This window comes from Scyliorhinus torazame, chromosome 18, assembly GCF_047496885.1.
Source record: "Scyliorhinus torazame isolate Kashiwa2021f chromosome 18, sScyTor2.1, whole genome shotgun sequence".
Lineage (NCBI taxonomy): Eukaryota > Metazoa > Chordata > Chondrichthyes > Carcharhiniformes > Scyliorhinidae > Scyliorhinus > Scyliorhinus torazame.
In genome coordinates, this window is record NC_092724.1 from 158,666,299 (window position 1) to 158,686,187 (window position 19,889).

At 45.9% G+C, this 19,889-nt stretch overlaps 1 protein-coding gene across 1 annotated transcript in view; it reads left to right on the forward strand.

The window, feature by feature from the left end:
• The first annotated feature begins 610 nt into the window (after window positions 1–610).
• The window catches only part of LOC140395680 (beta-2-glycoprotein 1-like), a 51,451-nt gene continuing 32,172 nt past the window's right edge, over window positions 611–19,889 (forward strand). Inside the window, exons 1-3 of the mRNA XM_072483750.1 lie at window positions 611–787; window positions 8,248–8,421; window positions 14,332–14,428. Of these exons, the coding sequence (XP_072339851.1) occupies window positions 721–787; window positions 8,248–8,421; window positions 14,332–14,428 (338 nt within the window). The 5' untranslated portion in view covers window positions 611–720. The remainder of the gene's footprint in view (window positions 788–8,247; window positions 8,422–14,331; window positions 14,429–19,889) is intronic.

Genomic DNA, 19,889 nt, shown 5'->3' on the forward strand with positions numbered 1-19,889 from the left:
TCCCCCCTCCCTCAGCAGCCAACGGTAACCAACTCCCAAAAGTGGACGATGAACAAACCCCAACAATTGTAGAAACCCCCAGCTCAAACTTCACCTTTTCCAGGGTCGGAAACTCCAGCAGGTCCCCCCGCCACACCGAGGCACAGGGTGGAGAAGCTGACCTCCACCCCATCAAGACCCACCGACGAGCAATCAGTGAGGTGAAGGCGAAGACATCTGCCCCATATCCGCCTTCAGCGCAGGCCCATCCGACGCCCCGAATATCTGTTGATGTTTGACCCAACCCTCAAGTGTGGATGGATTTCTTTTATCTCAGATTCTGATTAGCCTGTCCCCTACTCCCAGCATTCATTTTGTCTGTATTTCAGATCTCCAGCAGTTTTCTACCTTTAACTGGCCACATCAATATTCTGAGAGATTTAGGACATTCTGTCTGCAGTATCAGACCACTCAAACATCCAAAACTAGTGTTTCTTTGTTCTGGAAAGTGTGCTGATTGAGAAATCCCTGAATCAGGAAAGTTTCACAATGTCATCGGGAGGTGGCCTTTGTGCATTTCCACGGTCAGTAACCTATTTCTCGATTGGTTCACTCAAGTGTTTGTGATATATACAGCCCCCCTCCAGTCACGTCAGACTTCCAGAGCACAGGAATCCAGCTGTCGGCAGCAACAATTTCATTTTGTGTTTTCCACATTTCAGCTTTCGAGAAACCGGGAAAATGATTACCAAATATTTCCTCCTTGCTTTAGTTTATCAACTGTGCTTTTGTGACTATGTTTCAGCAGGTAAGTCAGTAAGTCAAATGCTCAAAGCTTCAATGAACTTCCTCCCCTCCCTTTTCTTATCAATCTCTCTTTCCAGAAGGTGCTGAGTCCTTGTTGGGTTTTGCCTCCCTAATCCAGGCACCTCACCAAAATGATCATCAGTTGTGGGGAAGCTTAGCTAGTGAGTACCAATCAGGGTAATGGTCCGTACCACAGCTCTGCTGAATCCTGTCCTCATTCAACCTCCAGCTTGCACAGGACCAGTTAGATAGTCATCAAGTCTGGGATTCCTGCAATTCCCTGCACTGTTACGCTATCTCAGAGTTGTTAATCCAAGTACCGTACAGGCTCAAGATTGAACCTGGGACCTTGTTGGGTTGCAAAGCTGACTGGCTGAACACCCAGACCGGCTAGACAACCAGCATTTGGGGAAGCTGGTCCCTTTACTTTTAATTATTTTTGAGAGCAATTTGTTGACTAAGAAAAAATACATTACTGTTTCTTTTAGCAAATTTAGCAATTTGTTGACTAAGAAAAAATACATTACTGTTTCTTTTATATCTTCAACATTACATAACATTCCCTTGGGTCATAGGTTCAGGAAGAAGACAGTTAGCCACTGGAGCCTGTTCTGCCACTCAATGGCTGATCTGTAACCTAACCCCATACACCCACTTTAACCCAGATCTCTTAATGCCTTTGATTTTAAAATTAACAATTGATCTAGTAACAACTGCCACTTGCAAAAAGTGAGTTCCAAACTTCTACCATTCTTTGCATGTAGTACTGTTTCCTATCTTAATTATGAAAGGCCTGGCACTAATTTTTATGCTATGTCCCCCTAATCCTCAATCCTCCAACCCTCAGAAGTAGTTTCACTCGATCTACCTTATGAATTCCTCCTAATATCTGGAAAACTCCATTAGCCATCTAAATTGGCTGTTTGGCACGGGGCTAAATCGTTGGCTTTGAAAGCAGACCAAGGCAGGCTAGTAACACGGTTCAATTCCCAGGTACCAGCCTCCCTGAACAGGTGCCGGAATGTGGTGACTAGGGGCTTTTCACAGTAACTTCATTTGAAGCCTACTTGTGACAATAAGCGATTTTTATTTTCATTTCAAATTCCAGGGAACACAACCATAGTTTGTGTAATCTCTACTCATAAATTAATCTTTACAGTCCAAATATCATTCTAATAAATCTATGCTGCCCTTCCTCCAAGGTCAACATATATCTTTCCAAAGGTGTGGCGCCTAGAACTGCTCACAATGCTCCATATTTGTCCAATCGGCACTTTACACAGTTGAAGCATGACTTCTACCCCCATGTATTCCCGCCCTCTAAGTACGAAGGCCAGCATTTTATTAGTCCTTTTGATTATATCCTGAACCTGTTTACGGCATTTTAGTCATCTATCTACCTGGACCACAAATCTCTTTGCTCCATTATGTCTCTATTATTTCTCATTTTCACCATTTAGGGTTTACTATGTATCTAATAGCGGCACTCTGTAAACCGACATTAGGAAATATGATGTGTTTTGGAGTTCATCCTGTGCCCTTTTCCCAATGGGTTGAGTGAATATTGAGAACTCACTCTCCAGGAAATTAATCTTAAAACTATTAAGTTAATGTTTCCTTTGTTGGGCTGTACTTGCACGCCAGCGAGTGGTGATGGTGCAGATCTTGCATTCTTATTTTCTACCCAAGATAGCCCTTTGCGCCGCTGGATGTTTCCTGTTCTGTAATGACATATTGTCTGATGTCAGATATTATAATATACCTCAGGAAAATATATGCTTGTCTTAGAGGGAGTACAAGAAAGGTCCACTAGACTCTTGGAATGAGAAGATTGTTCTATGAAGAGAAAATTAGCAGACTGGCCCTCTACTCCCTAAAGTTTATAAAAAGGAAAGAAAGCACATTTTACACCATGGGATGTCGCAAAGCACTATATATTCAATGGAGTACTTTCGAAGTTTGTCACTGTTGCAATGTGGTGGCCGATGTGCGTACAGCAAACTCCCATAAAGAGCAATGTGATAATGACCAGGTAATGTGTTTTTGTGATACTGATTGAGGAACAATTATTGGCCAGCACACTGGGTATAGCTCCCCTGTTCTCCTTCAAAATAGTGGCATCCAGCCAACCTGGCAGAGGACACTTTGGTTTACATCAGGATAGATAAGTCCCCTGGGCCTGATGGGATATACCCAACATTACTACGGGAAGCGAGAGAGGAGATTGCTGCGCCGTTGGCAATGATCTTTGCGTCCTCACTCTCCACTGGAGTAGTACCGAATAATTGGAGGGAGACGAATGTTGTTCCCCTGTTCAAGAAAGGGAATAGGTAAATCCCTGGGAATTACAGACCACAGTCTTACGTCTGTGGTGAGCAAAATACTGGAAAGCATTCTGAGAGATAGGATTTATGATTATTTAGAAAAACATAGTTTGATTAAAGATAGTCAGCATGGCTTTGTGAGGGGCAGGTCATGCCTCACAAGCCTCATTGAATTATTTGAGGATGTGACGAGCAGTCGAGCAGTGGATGTGGTGTATATGGATTTCAGTAAGGCATTTGATAAGGTTCCCCATGTTAAGCTCATTCAGAAAGTTAGGGGGCATGGGGTACAGGGAAATTTGGCTGTCTGGATAAAGAATTGGCTGGCCGAAAGAAGACAACAAGTGGTAGTGGATGGAAAGTATTCCGCCTGGAGGTCGGTGACCAGTGGTGTCCCGCAAGGATCTGTTCTGGGACCTCTGCTCTTTGTGGTTTTTATAAATGACTTGGATGAGGAAGTGGAAGGGTGGGTTAGTAAGTTTGCCGATGACACAAAGGTTGGGGAAGTTGTAGATAGTGTTGAGGGTTATTGCAAGTTACAACAGGACATTGACAGGATGCAGAGCTGGGCTGAGAAGTGGCAGATGGAGCTCAACCTTGATAAATGCAAAGTGATTCATTTTGGAAGGTCGAATTTGAATGCTGAATACAGGGTTAAAGGCAGGATTCTTGGAAGTGTGGAGGAACAGCGGGATCTTGGGGTCCACGTACATAGATCCCTCAAAGTTGCCACCCAGGTTGATAGGGTTGTTAAAAAGGCATATAGTGTGTTGGCTTTCATTAACAGGTGGATTGAGTTTAAGAGCCGCGAGGTTTTGCTGCAGCTTTATAAAACCCTAGTTAGACCACACTTGGAATATTGTGTCCAGTTCTGGTCGCCTCATTATAGGAAGGATGTGGATGCTTTGGAGAGGGTACAAAGGAGATTTACCAGGATGCTGCCTGGACTGGAGGGCATGTCTTATGAAGAAAGGTTGAGGGAGCTAGGGCTTTTCTCACTAGAGCGAAGAAGGCCGAGAGGTGACTTGATAGAGGTGTACAAGGTGATGAGAGGCATGGATAGAGTGGATAGCCAGAGACTTTTCCCCAGGGTGGAAAAGCCTGCCACGAGGGGACATAATTTTATGGTGATTGGAGGAAGGTATAGGGGAGATGTCAGGGGTAGGTTCTTTACACAGAGAGTGGTGGGTGTGTGGAATGCACTGCCAGCAGAGGTGGTGGAGTCAGAGTCATTAGGGACATTTAAGCGACTCTTAGACAAGCTCATGGCCAGCAGTAAATTGAAGGGGTGTAGGTTAGGTTGATCTTAGATTAGGATAAATGGTCGGCACAACATCGTGGGCTGAATGGCCTGTACTGTGCTGTACTTGTCATGATATTCAGGTAAACATCATAGCACATACATACTGATGGACAGATCAATGGACCAATCAACACACACACAACACCACAGCCAATCACAGGCAAGAGCATACACAGTACAAAACAGGGAACACGACACTTCCTGAGGATTCCAGCAGGAGACAGCTCAGGGCACAGAGCTCATAGCAAGCCACTCAGACATCCACCATGTGCTGAGTGCCACCACAAGATAGTATTAGGAATAGGTCCACAGATTCTAGGGTTATGGTCGAACCTCAGTAACCAGTTTACCACTGTAAATAAATGATAGTAATAAAACTGAGTTGTACCATTCGCAACAGTGTTTGTTTGTCTGTGTAGCAGAGTACACAACACATCAGTACTGTTCTATGTTCTATGTTCTATCTCCTCTGAAAGATGACACCGCTGACAGTGTAGCACTCCTTTCGTACTGGACTGAAGTGTCAGCCTTGATTTTTGCATTTGATAATCTTTATTAGTGTCACAAGCAGGCTTACATTAACACTGCAATGAAGTTACTGTGAAAAGCCCCTAGTCACCACACTCTGGCGCCTGTTCGGGTACACTGAGGGAGAATTCATAATGTCCAATTCACCTAACAAGCACGTCTTTCGGGACTTGTGGGAGGAAACTGGAACACCCGGAGAAAACCCACGCAGAATCAGGGAGGACGTGCAGACTCCGCACAGTCACCCAAGCCAGGAATCGAACCTGGGAGCCTGGGGCTGTGAACCAACAGTGCTAACCACTGAGTTTGAGCCTTGGACTAGGTCTTGAACCCACAACCTTATGACTGAGAGGCGAGTGCGCGAAGACACAACTGAAAGAGAGATGATTGCTTTGAAACACATCAAATTCTTAAGGAGATTAGCCCTTAAGGGAGAATGTTTTCCCTGGCTGGTGAATCTAAAACAAACAGTCATTGTCTCAGGATAAGATTGAGATGACGACAATTTTTTTCACTCAAAGGGTTGTGAACCATTGGAATTCTCTGCCTCTGAGAGCTATGGATGCTGAGTTATTGAGTAGACTCAAGTCAGAGACGAGCATATGTTTGGATCCTCAGAAAATAAATGATCTGAGGATAGTGAGGAAAGTGTAGCTGAGACAGAAGTTTGGTCATTATCTTATTGACCGAGGAGCCGGTGGTCTTCTGCCCACTCCTGTTTCTTATATTCTTAAGTAAATATGCTTGTGAAAATGTCGTATTTTAACACGTTTAAATGGGAACTTTGCCAATTATAGAGATTTGGCCCTGGAACTGTCATTGCCAATGAAGCAGACTGACATACCAGTGCACTCCAATAACTCTCTTGTTTTGCTTTACTGATCACAAACATAAGCTGACATGCACAAGTAGAACTCCTTCAAAGGTCACTGTGCCCTAGTGACATTTATTGGTAAATGTTAAAAAATGTAAAAGGTCAAATTGAAGCGCATATTCTGCTGCTTGCAAATTTATTTTTGCACTGCGAGGATTTGAAAACACAGATGAAGTTCAATGCAAATCCCAATGGAATATAGAATCTTCGGAACAGGAAAGGGTTTTGCTGACCTAGGACGCTGGACTTCTGCAGCAATTTCCTTATCGCTGCTAAAACCTCAGTGCAATGTAAGGAATTGAGAATGTGGACAATGGAAAAAGACCGTTTTCTCATGGTGAAAAATGAATCCAAAAACGAAGCAAGGAAATGCATAGTGAGAGAATGATAGAGACACAGAGATAGAGGGAAAGAAAATGGAGAGAAATCAAAGTGGGTAGTAAATAAACGATGAGAGTTGGAGAGAGAAAGAGAAAAGTAAAGAAGAGAGAGATATTACAAAAATGGCTTTGTCCCACTCCTAATTCTTATGATCTTATGAATAAGCAAATGGCAAGTGTGATAAAGTAGTTCATAAGTTTTTAACCATTTGTCTTGATTTCATGAACCTAAGAACATAAGAGTTAGGAGCAGGAGTGTGCCATTCAACTTCTCGAACCAGCTTCACTCTTCAGCAAGACCATGGCCAAACTTCCCCATCAACTCCACTTTCCTGCACTAGCCCATATTTCATGATTCCCTTCATGCCCAAAAACCCATCAATCTCAGTCCCGAATATAGTCAACAACCGAGTAACTACATCCCACTGGTGTAGAGAAAGCCAAAGATTCATGATGAGTGAAAAGGTTTCTCCTCATTCCTGTACTAAATGGCTGCCCCCTTATCCTGATTCCACATTCACAGCGCAAATGATTTATCACTGGAATCTGCTTAGCATGCTTTCGTAACATTTGTCACCCAAATATCTGGATACTCAGATACTCCAGCTTACTTTATTGGTATTACTGTGAGTTTGTGGGGGGCTCAGTCATCCTACTTAAAAAAAAAATTTCTAGTACCCAATTCCTTTTTTTCCAATTAGGGGGCAATTTAGCGTGGATGGTCCACCTATCCTGTACATCTGTGGGGGTGAGACCCACGCAGACACGGGGAGAATGTGCAAACTCCACACATACAGTGACCCAGGGCCGGGATCCTCAGCGCCGTGAGGCAGCAGTGCTAACCACTGCACCACCGTGCCGCCTCTCAGTCATCCTACTTGAGTTGGCCCATCGAAAGAGAAAATGCTGGAAAATCTCAGCAACGTCTCGAGTCCGATGACTCTTTGTCAAAGCACAGATGAGTTGGCCCATCAACAGTTTGTTCCATTCCGGGATGTCTGACATTTTCGGAAGTGGGCAAATGCCTGCAAATCCACATGCAATCGCTTCCCAATGAGAGAAGAGGCAAAGCACTTCCTGACGAGGCAGTTCAGATTAAAATTGAGGGTGAATTAATTTGCAGAGCTCACTTGTCCAAAAGGCAGAGTAGTGAGCACGTTAGCTTTTAACCAGATGTTGGAGTGCAATTAGTCAAGGTTAAATAATGCAGAATAAATGTAGGACTCGATATGGCCCAAGTAGCAGCATTCTAACTTCTGAGTTAGAAAGTTAGGAGTACATGCCCCTAAAGGGAGTTGATGTGTGGTGCTGGGCGTTGATGTGTGGTGGGGGCATGAACGGGAATTTGGTGGGGGTTGAGGGGTTGATGTGTGTTGAGGGGGGTTTAGTGTGGGGTGGGGTGGTTGACATGTGGTAGGTGTTGGGGAAATGACGCATGGTGAGGGTGGTGGTGGTGTGCTTTGAGGTATGGCGGATGGGGGATTGTTGCTGGATACACTGGCCAGAATTCTCCGGTCGCTACGATTGACTTTTCCCACTGGTAGCGCTCAGGTTTCCTGACAGTGTGGAATAGCTGCAATGGGAACCCCATTGACAAGCGGCCGGAGGACCGAACCCCGCTGCCAGTGAAAGGGGCGCCACTGAGAAACATGTGGCCAGAGATTCCCACCCATCGTCTTGGGAACCGGGGTGATCGGGTGAGGATTGTCGGATGTGGGAGACTGACAGTTTCGGTAAGTGTTGGTTAAGTGTTGTTCTAGTGAAAATTCAAATGGCTTTTAAAAAAATGTTTATTTCGAGATTAGAAATTTCCTGGTAGGCAATACCCACCTTTGCTGATTAAATCAGTCCATGTTGTTAAACATGGCTATTGGATGAATGAGTGAAAGGGACAGAATGGCCTTTTTAAAATTCCATTCTTTCATCTTCTCTCAGTTGGAAATGCTATGTGATGTTGGGACAGGGACCCTGAAAGGAAGGGAAGAAATACATTGAAATAAATGAAAATATGAAGTACTGATAATCACCACAGCTTTCTCCCCCTATCTGTAGCCTGCGGCAGACCACCAGGAGTGAACAATGCAAATGTTATGGATGGGAAAAGAGTGTATGAACCCGGGGAAGAGGTGGTATATTCCTGCCTGCGTGGGTACAGGGGGCAAGGTTTCAGCAAGTTGGTCTGCCCGAAGAATGGGGTCTGGAACAGACCCAAACTCAGGTGTGAGCGTAAGTAATTCACAAATTCTTAGAAACGTGAAATAAATGTCAACGTACAGTTTTTTTAATTTAACTCTTCAACACTGAGTTCAACAATTCCCGATCACAACCTCTGCTCCCATTTCCCCTGACAGCAGCTATTAGTAATGGTTCTGCTGTAGATGTGGTGTTCTTTGTGATGCTGTTTTCAGGATGGATGTCGTAGAGTTCACAAAGACCACAGAAGCCAAGTTCATTAACAATTTATTTAAACTACTTAAATTAAGCTCGATCACTTACTTCTATGGTAAACAATAATTAGCGTAATCTACACTCTACTAACACTAGTCTCTACACTCTAACTTTAACTGTACTCTATCCTCTCTAGATCTCTCCTATGCACTCTACTCCAGCCTTTACTCTTGCTCCCAGAAGTCTGTGAGTCAGAGCTTTATATAGTACCGCATCTAGCTCCATCTGGTGGTTAATTGTAACATGACATTAACTCTTTGTATACTGAACATTTCTATAATGTCACAGTAGTCTTTTCCAGCTTCTGTTTCTTTCTTTTCGTATTATCATCTACACTTGCCTTTTACCATTATTCTGTTTGTCATAGCCCACTCCCGCATCACAGAACTTCTCTTCCCCTCTCCCTGTCCTTTGTCTCTGTACTTGCTGAAAACTGTTACAGCTCTAACCATTGCTAGTTCTGATGACCTCATTACTCTTTCCCTCTCCACAGATGCTGCCCAACCTGCTGGATATTACCAAATTTTCTGGTCTTATTTCAGACTTTCAGCAGCTGCCGTGTTTTCCTTCTGTTTTAGTGAAGTTACAATGGAAGACAGCTGTGACTCATTCTGTGAATCTTGCTGAAGGAGGGGTTTTTTGGGGGTGCTGTCTCCAGTTGCGTTCACTCAAGTCCAAAGTAATTGAGCCCAAAGGACAGCAGAAGACACTCCAACATGTATTAGACTTGAAGGGGTTTCACGTGTTCCCTCTGTCACAGAGAGTGACAACAGGCGAGAACGCGAAGCAGCTAACCAACTATCAAAGTGGAACATGAAGGAAGTGTGAGCTCTGCTGAGGGAGACTGTGTTTAATATGAAATATTTTCTTCCATCAGTGAAGACTTGAGTGAAGGCAGCCATAATCAATGTCACGATATTATAAGAAAGGTGGCTGCCTACAATGGGGAGTTAAGTGTGGGAACATATTGATAACAGCAGATTTGACGGGCGGCACGGTGGCGCAGTGGTTAGCACTGCTGCCTCATGGCACCGAGGACCCGGGTTCGATCCCGGTCCCGGGTCACTGTCCGTGTGGAGTTTGCACATTCTCCCTGTGTCTGCGTGGATCTCACCCCCACAACCCAAAGATGTGCAGGGTAGGTGACGGGCCACGCTAAATTGCCCCTTTACTGGAAAAAAATAATTGGGTACTCTAAATTATCGAGAAAAAAAAGATAACAGGAGGTTTGAGAGAATGAGAGAAGTAGATAATCACATCTATAACCACAGGAAAGAAATTAATGGAGAAGATGCTACAGGAATGTTGTGGTTTTTATGATTTGCATCAAAACCAATAACATCTGGAGGGACAGGGATGGGCCCTGCAGCCAGAATTCCAGGAATTAAGTGTTAGATTAAAAATTAGATTAAACCTCAGAGGTCATAAATGTGTCGTCGCCAATTCAAGAGGATTAAGGAAGTGAGATAAATTTGAGAGTGATGCAAGGTTTAGATTCATACAGACACCAAGGCCAGTTAAGGAGTAAGGGATAGTTGTACAGTAAAGACTGCCTTGAACGTAGCAAGGCTGGGACCTATAGTTTTGAAAGGAGTTACAGAAGACAATTTAAAGCAATATAATGGGGAAAAGAGGGAAATCCCAGCCAGTAAAGTTTGGGAGCTGGGAAGGAAAAATACATTTTCCGATCTATAGCATGAGGAAGAGACATTGAAAATGATGATTAACAAAAATAGGCATAAAAAGGCAAAATAAAAAGGAAAATCCTTTGCCCTCCGCTATCTTAACCTGTGGCACACCTCGAAGACCCACCTGCTCCAACAGCTCCCTTCTTCTTGACCCACTCCCAGTCCGTGGATCCATCCACCTACCACACCAGAGGAGTTACACCTTCTCCTTGCACTCCGACACCTCTTTCCCTCCAAAGTTTCACCCCTCAGGCTGGGAAAGGACAAAAAAATTCCACCTTGAGCAGAGACTACCAAATGTGTGATGCGCAATCAATTACTCTCGAGACAAGGTGAGTCATAACTAATAGGCTTTAATCAGCTAGAACTGTTCCCAGCAGCTTCAATACAGAAAGTGAAGGCTGCTGGGACGGCATTGGTTCTTATACTCCGCCTCTCAGGGCGGAGCTATGTACATTAGCCAATGGTAGACTCCTGGGTCTAGCCAATGGTCATCCACCTCTCAGGTACTGCAATACCTGATATTACCACATTGTGCGACCGCTCACTCGACCTGAAGTCGAGCATCCCATTCTCAGCTGCACTTAATTCTTTATTTAAACCATCTCAACCCTTTTAAAAATAAATTTAGAGTACCCAATTATTGTTTTCCAATTGAGGGGCAATTTAGCGTGGTCAATCCACCTACCCTGCACATCTTTGGGTTGTGGGGGCGAAACCCACGCAAACACGGGGAGAATGTGCAAACTCTCCACGGACAGTGACCCAGGGCCGGGATCGAACCTGCGACCTCGGCGCCGTGAGGCAGCAGTGCTAACCACTGCACCACCGTGCTGTCCCCCATCCAAACCTTTCAATTGGATTCTATTCAGTAAATCCTCTCCCCAAAACCTCTCATGCTCCTTAAAAATCTGAAATGTACAATGCATTTTACTGTATACTGTGCGAGCCCAAACGTCCAAACTGAAAGTAAAAAGCTATGACATAAAAACAGCAACTGTCAGCAGTGGTGTTTAAATATATAACATAGATGCGATCTAAACAGAGTAAGCTTGGTTAAGCTAAGTAATAGCAAAGGATTGATCACATTACTAGGAATACATTAAAGACTGCTTAATGGCAGAATGGTAATTGCAAATTTACAGATGAAAAAGGAGAGGTCTCTTGCAGTGCATTTAGGATTGTTTTCTCAGTCAGTCCCCAAAAAGGAAGGGAGCACTGCCCAACGTATTTCTGGAAAATGAGAGGGACACATAGGTGTCCAAGAAATATAGCAACGTTTGGGAAACAGTTATCATGATATAAATTGCCATGTTATGTACTCTGGGATAACACAGGCTGCAACTGGATGCAGCTTTAACCAAAAGATACTCCAGAGCTTGAAGTTAGTTCAATCTGATTTATTGAACCAGTAGCACAGTTAGCACAGTTCTCAGAGTTCGACTCTCTGCTAACCTAAGTGTGGTTACTCTGTCTGACTGAACCAGACTAGCTCTTAGCCACGTGCTGGAGGTGTGATACTGTACATACACCCTGACTCACTCTGTAGATGTTCATCAGTGGAAAGAGGCGGAGTGTGAGTGCCTCGTGCCTTTTATAGTGAGATACCACCCCTGAGTGTCCTGCCTGCTCATTGGTCATGTCCTGTTCTCTGTGTTCATTAGCTGCCTGTCTGTATATTATTATCTGCATGTCTGCATATCATGACATAAATTAGATTCAGCGCAAAGACTGATAACGAAAAGCCAAACATGGCGTTTGAATGATGTCTGAAATGGTGAGAGAAAAGCAAATGACAGTGAAATTTAAAAAAGGAGACATTTCCCAGATTTACCGGAAGGAAAAACTGGAAAGTAAAATTACAGATCAGCAATTGGAAATGTTTAAACTGGAGACGGAAAGGATAAAAATAAAACAAAAAAATAGTCAAAATTTAAGGCAAAGGTCTACAAATATATTTTTAAAAAAGGAACTGAAAAATTTACTTGATAAAGGCCATGAAAAGTGGACAGGAGAATGGAGTTAGAATAGGTGGTTTGTAGAGAAATATAGCAGTGTGTATTTGATGGGCCAAATAGCCTGGTTCTGTGCTAGCATTGAGCTTTCCTTGTTGGCCTTTGATATTTTTTAAATGAGCTTTAATAGTTGATCTTTTCCATGAGGATGTTTTTGGATGATGCTGGCACACTTGTTGTTCAGTCTGTATCTTTGGATGTCGTGATCAATTGTGGGCTTATCCAAATTGATCAGTGAACTCCATTAAATAGTTTTCAAGACATTAATGTAAACTCAAGGTTCTTATCACCATTGAGAGAACAGCTTTAGATGAAAAATATAATTCAACCTCACAAGTTAGATTAGGGCATCTCATTCTCAGCTATACTTAATTCTTTATTTAAACCATCCAAACCTTTCAATTTCATTCTATTCAGTAAATCCTCCCCCATAAAACCTCTCATTCTCCTTAAAAATCTGAAATGTACAATGCATTTTACTGAATATTGTACGAGTCCAAACTTCTATAATTGAAACATTTTTCTTTCTTAATTTCTTCGGTTTATTGCAGGGACCTGCACTTGCTAATCAGGGGTGTCATTCTCCGACCCCCCGCCGTGAATCCCGCCCCCGCCGAAGTCTCCGCTCCCGGAGATTGGGCGGGGGCGGGAATCTGGCCGCGCCGGTTGGCGGGACCCCCCGCTGGATTCTCCGGCCCGGATGGGCCGAAGTCCCGCCCAGGAATTGCCTGTCCCGCCGACGTAAATCAAACCTGGTATTTACCGGCGGGACCAGGCGGCGTGGGCGGGCTCCGGGGTCCTGGGGGGGGCGCGGGGCGATCTGACCTCGGGGGGTGCCCCCACGGTGGCCTGGCCCGCGATCGGGGCCCACCGATCCGCGGGCGGGCCTGTGCCGTGGGGGCACTCTTTCCCTTCCGCCTCCGCTACGGCCTCCACCATGGCGGAGGCGGAAGAGACTCTCCCCACTGCGTATGCGCGGGAAACTGACAGCGGCCGCTGACGCTCCCGCGCATGCGCTGGGAAACTGACAGCGGCCGCTGACGCTCCCGCGCATGCGCCGCATTTCCGCGCCAGCTGGCGGGGTAACAAACGCCATTTCCGCCAGCTGGCGGGGCGGAAATCCCTCCGGTGTCGGCCTAGCCCCTCAATGTTGGGGCTAGGCCGCCAAAGATGCGGAGACTTCCGCACCTTTTTGCCGGCGCGATGCCCGTCTGATTGGCGCCGGCTTTGGCGCCAGTCGGCGGGCATCCCGCCGTTGGGGGAGAATTTCGCCCCAGAGCACTGCAGAAAGACCCAGCAATTCAGGCTGTTAATTTTATACAATCCGAAAAACATATTTCAGACTGATTGAGTGAGGAGCATAGACAAAGCAGATTTCAACCATGTGGGGTTGTGTTTAACTTTAAAATGAACATGCAAATTAGGTCACATTTTAAAACATGCAAATTAGAGCTGGGAATTTGAACACTTTTTCACTTTTGGTACACAAGTCAGGATTGAATTAACCTGCCCATTCTCTCTCTTTGTGTCTTTAAAGTGTGACCTAATTTGCAAGTTCATTTTAAAGTTAAAGACAGCCCAACATGGTTGAACATCTGTTTTGTCTGTGTTCCTCCCTCGGTAGGTCTGAAATTCAATTCGTGAAATCTCCCTGATATTGACAGTTCTGAGCAGTTTCACTCTCAGGTCTAACATGAGCCAGATGAGAAGACTTAGCTTCCACTCTCTGGCTTCAACAGTGTACCTTTAAGCAAGCTTTAGAAAAGCCATCCTTGTGGTCTTTGAGGATGATAGTTAATATAATACATGTATTAGCATTGATGGCTCAAACAAATCTTTAGCATGATGATGGGCAATTGCCAGTACAGCTTGGTTAAATTGCATACTCACATCGCGGGATTAACTATTCTGCATGTGTTAAATAATGGCATTATGCAAAAAAACTATTGTAAAATAATTCTTATTTCAATATTTTTCTCTCAAAGCGAGATCTTGTCCTGTGCCAAAATTGGTGGAAAATGGAGAAATGCATGCAACCGATTTCATATATGGGAAACAGGTTCATTATATTTGCAATGAAGGGTAAGTACTGTTCAGTGATTGTCCAACAGCAATCCAATATTAATGCAGTCAAGTAAAAGAATGGTAATATTGGAAAGGTTTCCTTTTCTTCTGCATCATTTGTCATCCCCAAGTCCTTTTTCATAGAATCATAGAATTTACAGTGCAGAAGGAGGCCATTCGGACCATCGGGTCTACACAGGCCCCTGAAAGAGCACCCTACCTAAGCTCACACCTTCACCCTATCCCTGTAACCCAACAACCCCACCTAACCTTTCGGCACAACGCATGAGGAGGTGGAGTTCACCCTTTGATCCAGAGTCCTCCCCCTATCTCCATGTCCAGCTCATCCTTGCACTTTTCCGTGTCTCGTCCACTGGGGCCTTTACCTCCTCTAGCAGTTATCCGTATGTGTCAGCACAGTTACTGTCCCCTAATTCTCCTGATGCTAGGAGTCTGTCCAGCAGGGTGTGTCTGGGTTCCCGGGGGAACGTTGCTGTCTCCTTGTGAAGGAAGTTCCTCCGTTGCAGGTATCGAAGCTCATTCCCTTTTGAGAGTTGGAGCTTTTCAGTTAGTTCCCCCAGGGACGCTACTCACCCGAGGTCCCCTACTGTCAGTACCCTTTGTCCTGCCTCCACATTTTTAAGGAGGTGTCTATTGTCGCCGGAATGAATTTGTGTTCTTGCAGATGGGGGCCATCGCAGACATTGCACCAAGATTAAAATGGGCCTGAGCTAGTTCCAAGTCCTTTGCCTGAGCTGGTTCCAAGTCCTTGGCGTGGTCACCACCACCGGGTTTCTTGAGTACTTGGCTGGGAGAAATGGGAGTGGTGCCGTAGCCAGTGCTCGGAGGTATGTCCCCGTACGGGAGGTCCCCGCCATTCGCACCCATTCTGCCTCTGGCTCTTTTACCCACCGTCACACCCTTTCTGAGTTCGCCACGCAGTGGTAGAATAGGAGGTTTGTCAGCGCCAGGCACCCCTTATTCCTCCTCCTTTGCAAGACGCTTTTAGGATCCTGGATTTTTTTTTCTACCCACACAAATGCCATGATTAGTTTATCTACCTTGGTGAAGACGGCCTTGGGGATGAAGATCAGGGTCTGAAAGGAAGAGGAATCTTGGCAGCACGTTCATTTTTATCATCTGCACTCTTCCCACCAGGGAGGGCGGGAACGAATCAACCCTCCGCAGGTCTCTCTTTACCTGTTCCACTAAACTTGGCAGGTTCCACTTATGGATCCGTGTCCAGTCATGGACTGTCTGGGTCCCCAGGTATCGGAATTTGGTTCAGGCCAACCTGAACTGCAGCATCCCTGACTCTAATCCTCCCCCGGGAGTTCACGGGGAAGATTTCACTCTTGATCAGGTTGAGGTTGAGACCCGAGAAGGCTCCGAACTCTCTTAGGAGTTCCGTTATTCCTCCCATGCTGGTTAAGGAGTTTGAGACATAGAGGAGTAGGTCATCTACATACAGTGAAACTGCACTCTCTGTTTTCCCTTTGGCTGCCCCTCCACCCCTTCGAGAACCTGAGGGCAGTAGCCAATGGCTCATTTGCCAGGGCAAATATTGCAGGGACAGTGGGCATTTCTGCTTCGTGCCTCTGTTTGGCTCCATTAAACTCCACCCGGCACTTGGCCAGGTTGGCTCCAATACCTTGGTAGATGTGGATTGTGCGTGCTTCACACCTATATGACTGTGTACTCCTCGACCAATTAAGCACCCCCTCTTTATCTTGAAACTTGTGCAGTTTTACGATTATCACCCGTAGTTGATCTCCTGACTTGGGCTTTTGCTGAAGCCATCCGTGGGCCCGGCCCACCTCTGGAGGTTTGGCAAAGCCTTCCGCTCCAACCAGTTTCCCCAGCATCCTAGCAACAAATTCTGTCGGGTTCCTGCCCTCTGCACCCTCTGGTAGCCTGACAGTTCTCAGGTTCCGCCGATGGGACCTGTTCTCCTGATCGCCTACTTTCCCTTTTAGTGCTTTCTGGGTTGTTACCAGCCTTGCTACCTCAGCTTCAAGCGCGATGATTCCCTCACCCTGGTCGGTGGGCTCTTTCTCCAGGTCCCGCACTGTCGCTTCGTGGGCCTTCTGCCTCTGCTCCATTCTTTCTATCATGTCCTGAATGGGGGCCAGTGCGGTTTCTATAGCGGACCTTACGGCCGACATAAGGTCCTCTTTTATTGAGTCCCTGTATTTCTGGAGCTCTTATCGAGAGAAGCTCCATCAATTGCTCCATCGACGGTTGTGCGGCGTGTGTGTTGGCGACCCTGCTGGGTCCGCCATGCTGTGCTCTGCTTCACCCTGCATATCCTCTCGTACTGAGGTGGGGGGTCTTAGAACATAGAACATTACAGCGCAGTACAGGCCCTCCGGCCCTCGATGTTGCGCCGACCTGTGAAACCACTCTAAAGCCCACCTACACTATTCCCTTATTGTCCATACGTCTATCCAATGACCATTTGAATGCCCTTAGTGTTGGCGAGTCCACTACTGTTGCAGGCAGGGCATTCCACACCCTTACTACTCTCTGAGTAAAGAACCTACCTCTGACATCTGTCCTATATCTATCTCCCCTCAATTTAAAGCTATGTCTCCTCGTGCTAGACATCACCATCCGAGGAAAAAGGCTCTCACTGTCCGCCCCATCTAGTCCTCTGATCATCTTGTATGCCTCAATTAAGTCACCTCTTAACCTTCTTCTCTCTAACGAAAACAGCCTCAAGTCCCTCAGCCTTTCCTCATAAGATCTTCCCTCCATACCAGGCAACATTTTGGTAAATCTCCTCTGCACCCTTTCCAATGCTTCCACATCCTTCCTATAATGCGGCAGCCAGAATTGCACACAATACTCCAAATGCGGCTGCACCAGAGTTTTGTACAGCTGCAACATGACCTCATGGCTCCGAAACTCAATCCCTCTACCAATAAAAGCTAACATTCCATACGCCTTCTTAACAACCCTCTCAACCTGGGTGGCAACTTTCAGGGATATATGTACATGGACACTGAGTTTTCTCTGCTCATCCACACCACCAAGAATCTTACCATTAGCCCAGTCTCTGTCTTCCTGTTATTCCTTCGAAAATGAATCACCTCACACTTTTCTGCATTAAACTCCATTTGCCACCTCTCAGCCCAGCGCTGCAGCTTATCTATGTCCCTCTGTAACTTGTAACATCCTTCCGCACTGTCCATAACTGCACCGACTTTTGTGTCATCTGCAAATTTACTCACCCATCCTTCTACGCCCTCCTCCAGGTCATTTATAAAAATGACAAACAGCAGTGGTCCCAAAACAGATCCTTGTGGTACACCACTAGTAACTGGACTCCAGTCTGAACATTTCCCATCAACCACCACCCTTTGTCTTCTTCCAGCTAGCCAATTTCTGATCCAAACTGCTAAATCACCCTGAATCCCATGCCTCCGTATTTTTTGCAATAGCCTACCGTGGGGAACCTTATCAAATGCTTTATTGAAATCCATAAACACCACATCAACTGCTTTACCCTCATCCACCTGTTTGATCACCTTCTCAAAGAACTCAATAAGGTTTGTGAGGCATGACCTACCCTTCACAAAACTGTGTTGACTATCTCTAATCAAATTATTCCTCTCCAGATGATAATACATCCTATCTCTTATAAGCCTTTCCAAGACTTTGCCCACAACAGAAGTAAGGATCACTGGTCTATAGTTACCGGGGTTGTCTCTACTCCCCTTCTTGAACAAGGGGACAACATTTGCTATCCTCCAGTCTTCTGGCACTATTCCTGTAGACAAAGATGACTTAAAGATCAAAGCCAAAGGCTCAGCAATCTCCTCCCTAGCTTCCCAGAGAATCCTAGGATAAATCCCATCCGACCCAGGGGACTTATCTATTTTCACACTTTCCAGAATTGCTAACACTTCCTCCTTATGAACCTCAAGCCCTTCTAGTCTAGTAGAGTGTATCTCAGTATTCTCCTCAACAACATGGTCCTTTTGCTGTGTGAATACTGACGAAAAATATTCATTTAGCACCTCTCCCATCTCCTCGGACTCCACGCACAACTTCCCACTACTGTCGTTGACGGGCCCGACTCTTACCCTAGTCATTCTTTTATTCCTGACATATCTATAGAAAGCTTTAGGGTTATCCTTGATCCTACCTGCCAAAGACTTCTTATGCCCCCTCCTGGCTCTTCTTAGCTCTCTCTTTAGGTCCTTCCTAGCTAACTTGTAACTCTCGAGTGCCCTAACTGAACCTTCATGTCTCATCTTTACATAAGCCTCCTTCTTCCTCTTGACAAGTGTTTCAACTGCTTTAGTAAACCACAGTTCCCTCACTCAACCACATCCTCCCTGCCTGACAGGTACATACTTATCAAGTTCCTTGAACAAGCTCCATATTTCCATTGTGCCCATCCCCTGCAGTTTTCCTCGCCATCCAACGCATCCTAAGTCTTGCCTCATCGCATTATAATTGCCTTTCCTCCAGATATAACTCTTGCCCTGCGGTATATACCTATCCCTTTCCATCACTAAAGTAAACGTAATCGAATTGTGGTCACTATCACCAAAGTGCTCACCTACCTCCAAATCTAACACCTGTCCTGGTTCATCACCCAGTACCAAATCCAATATCGCCTCGCCTCTCGTTGGCCTATCTACAAACTGCATCAGGAAACCCTCCTGTGATTGAGCAGCATGGGGGCCGGACCAGCAGGAGTTTCTCAGGCGCTGCGTGGAGGAGTTTAAAAAGGAGGTGCCGGCGCCAATGCTGTTGGCGATCGAGGGGCTGAAGGCGACCCAGAATGCCCAGGCAGTATAGTTCCGAGAGGTGAGGGAAAAAACCAATGAGAACGAGGACGAGATCTTGGGCCTGGCGGTGTAAATGGAGGCTCACGAGGCGCTGCACAAGCGGTGGGCCGAGAGATTCGAAGTCCTGGAGAACAGGTCGAGGAGGAAGAATCTCCGGATTCTGGGTCTCCCCGAAGGAGTGGAAGGAGCTGATGCCGGGGCGTATGTGAGTACGATGCTCCATTCGCTGATGGGTGCGGAGGCCTCTCCGAGCCCCCTGGAGCTGGAAGGGGCTCACCGGGTCCTGGCGAGGAGACCCAAGGCTGGTGAGCCGCCAAGGGCGATAGTGGCGAGGTTCCATCGTTTCGCGGACAGAGAGAGTGTCCTGAGATGGGCCAAGAAGGAGCGGAGCAGTAGATGGGAGAATGCGGTGATCCGAGTTTATCAGGACTGGAGCGTGGAGGTGGCAAAAAGGAGAGCTGGCTTCAATCGGGCCAAGGCGGTGCTGCATAAAAAGAGGGTGAGATTCGGAATGCTGCAGCCAGCGCGACTGTGGGTCACGTACCAGGACCGACACCACTATTTAGAAACGCCAGAAGAGGCTTGGACCTTTATCCAAACGGAAAAATTGGACTCGAACTGAGGGGCTGTGGTAGTGGGGGAGATGTTGATTGTATACAGGGTTGTAAATATGGGTA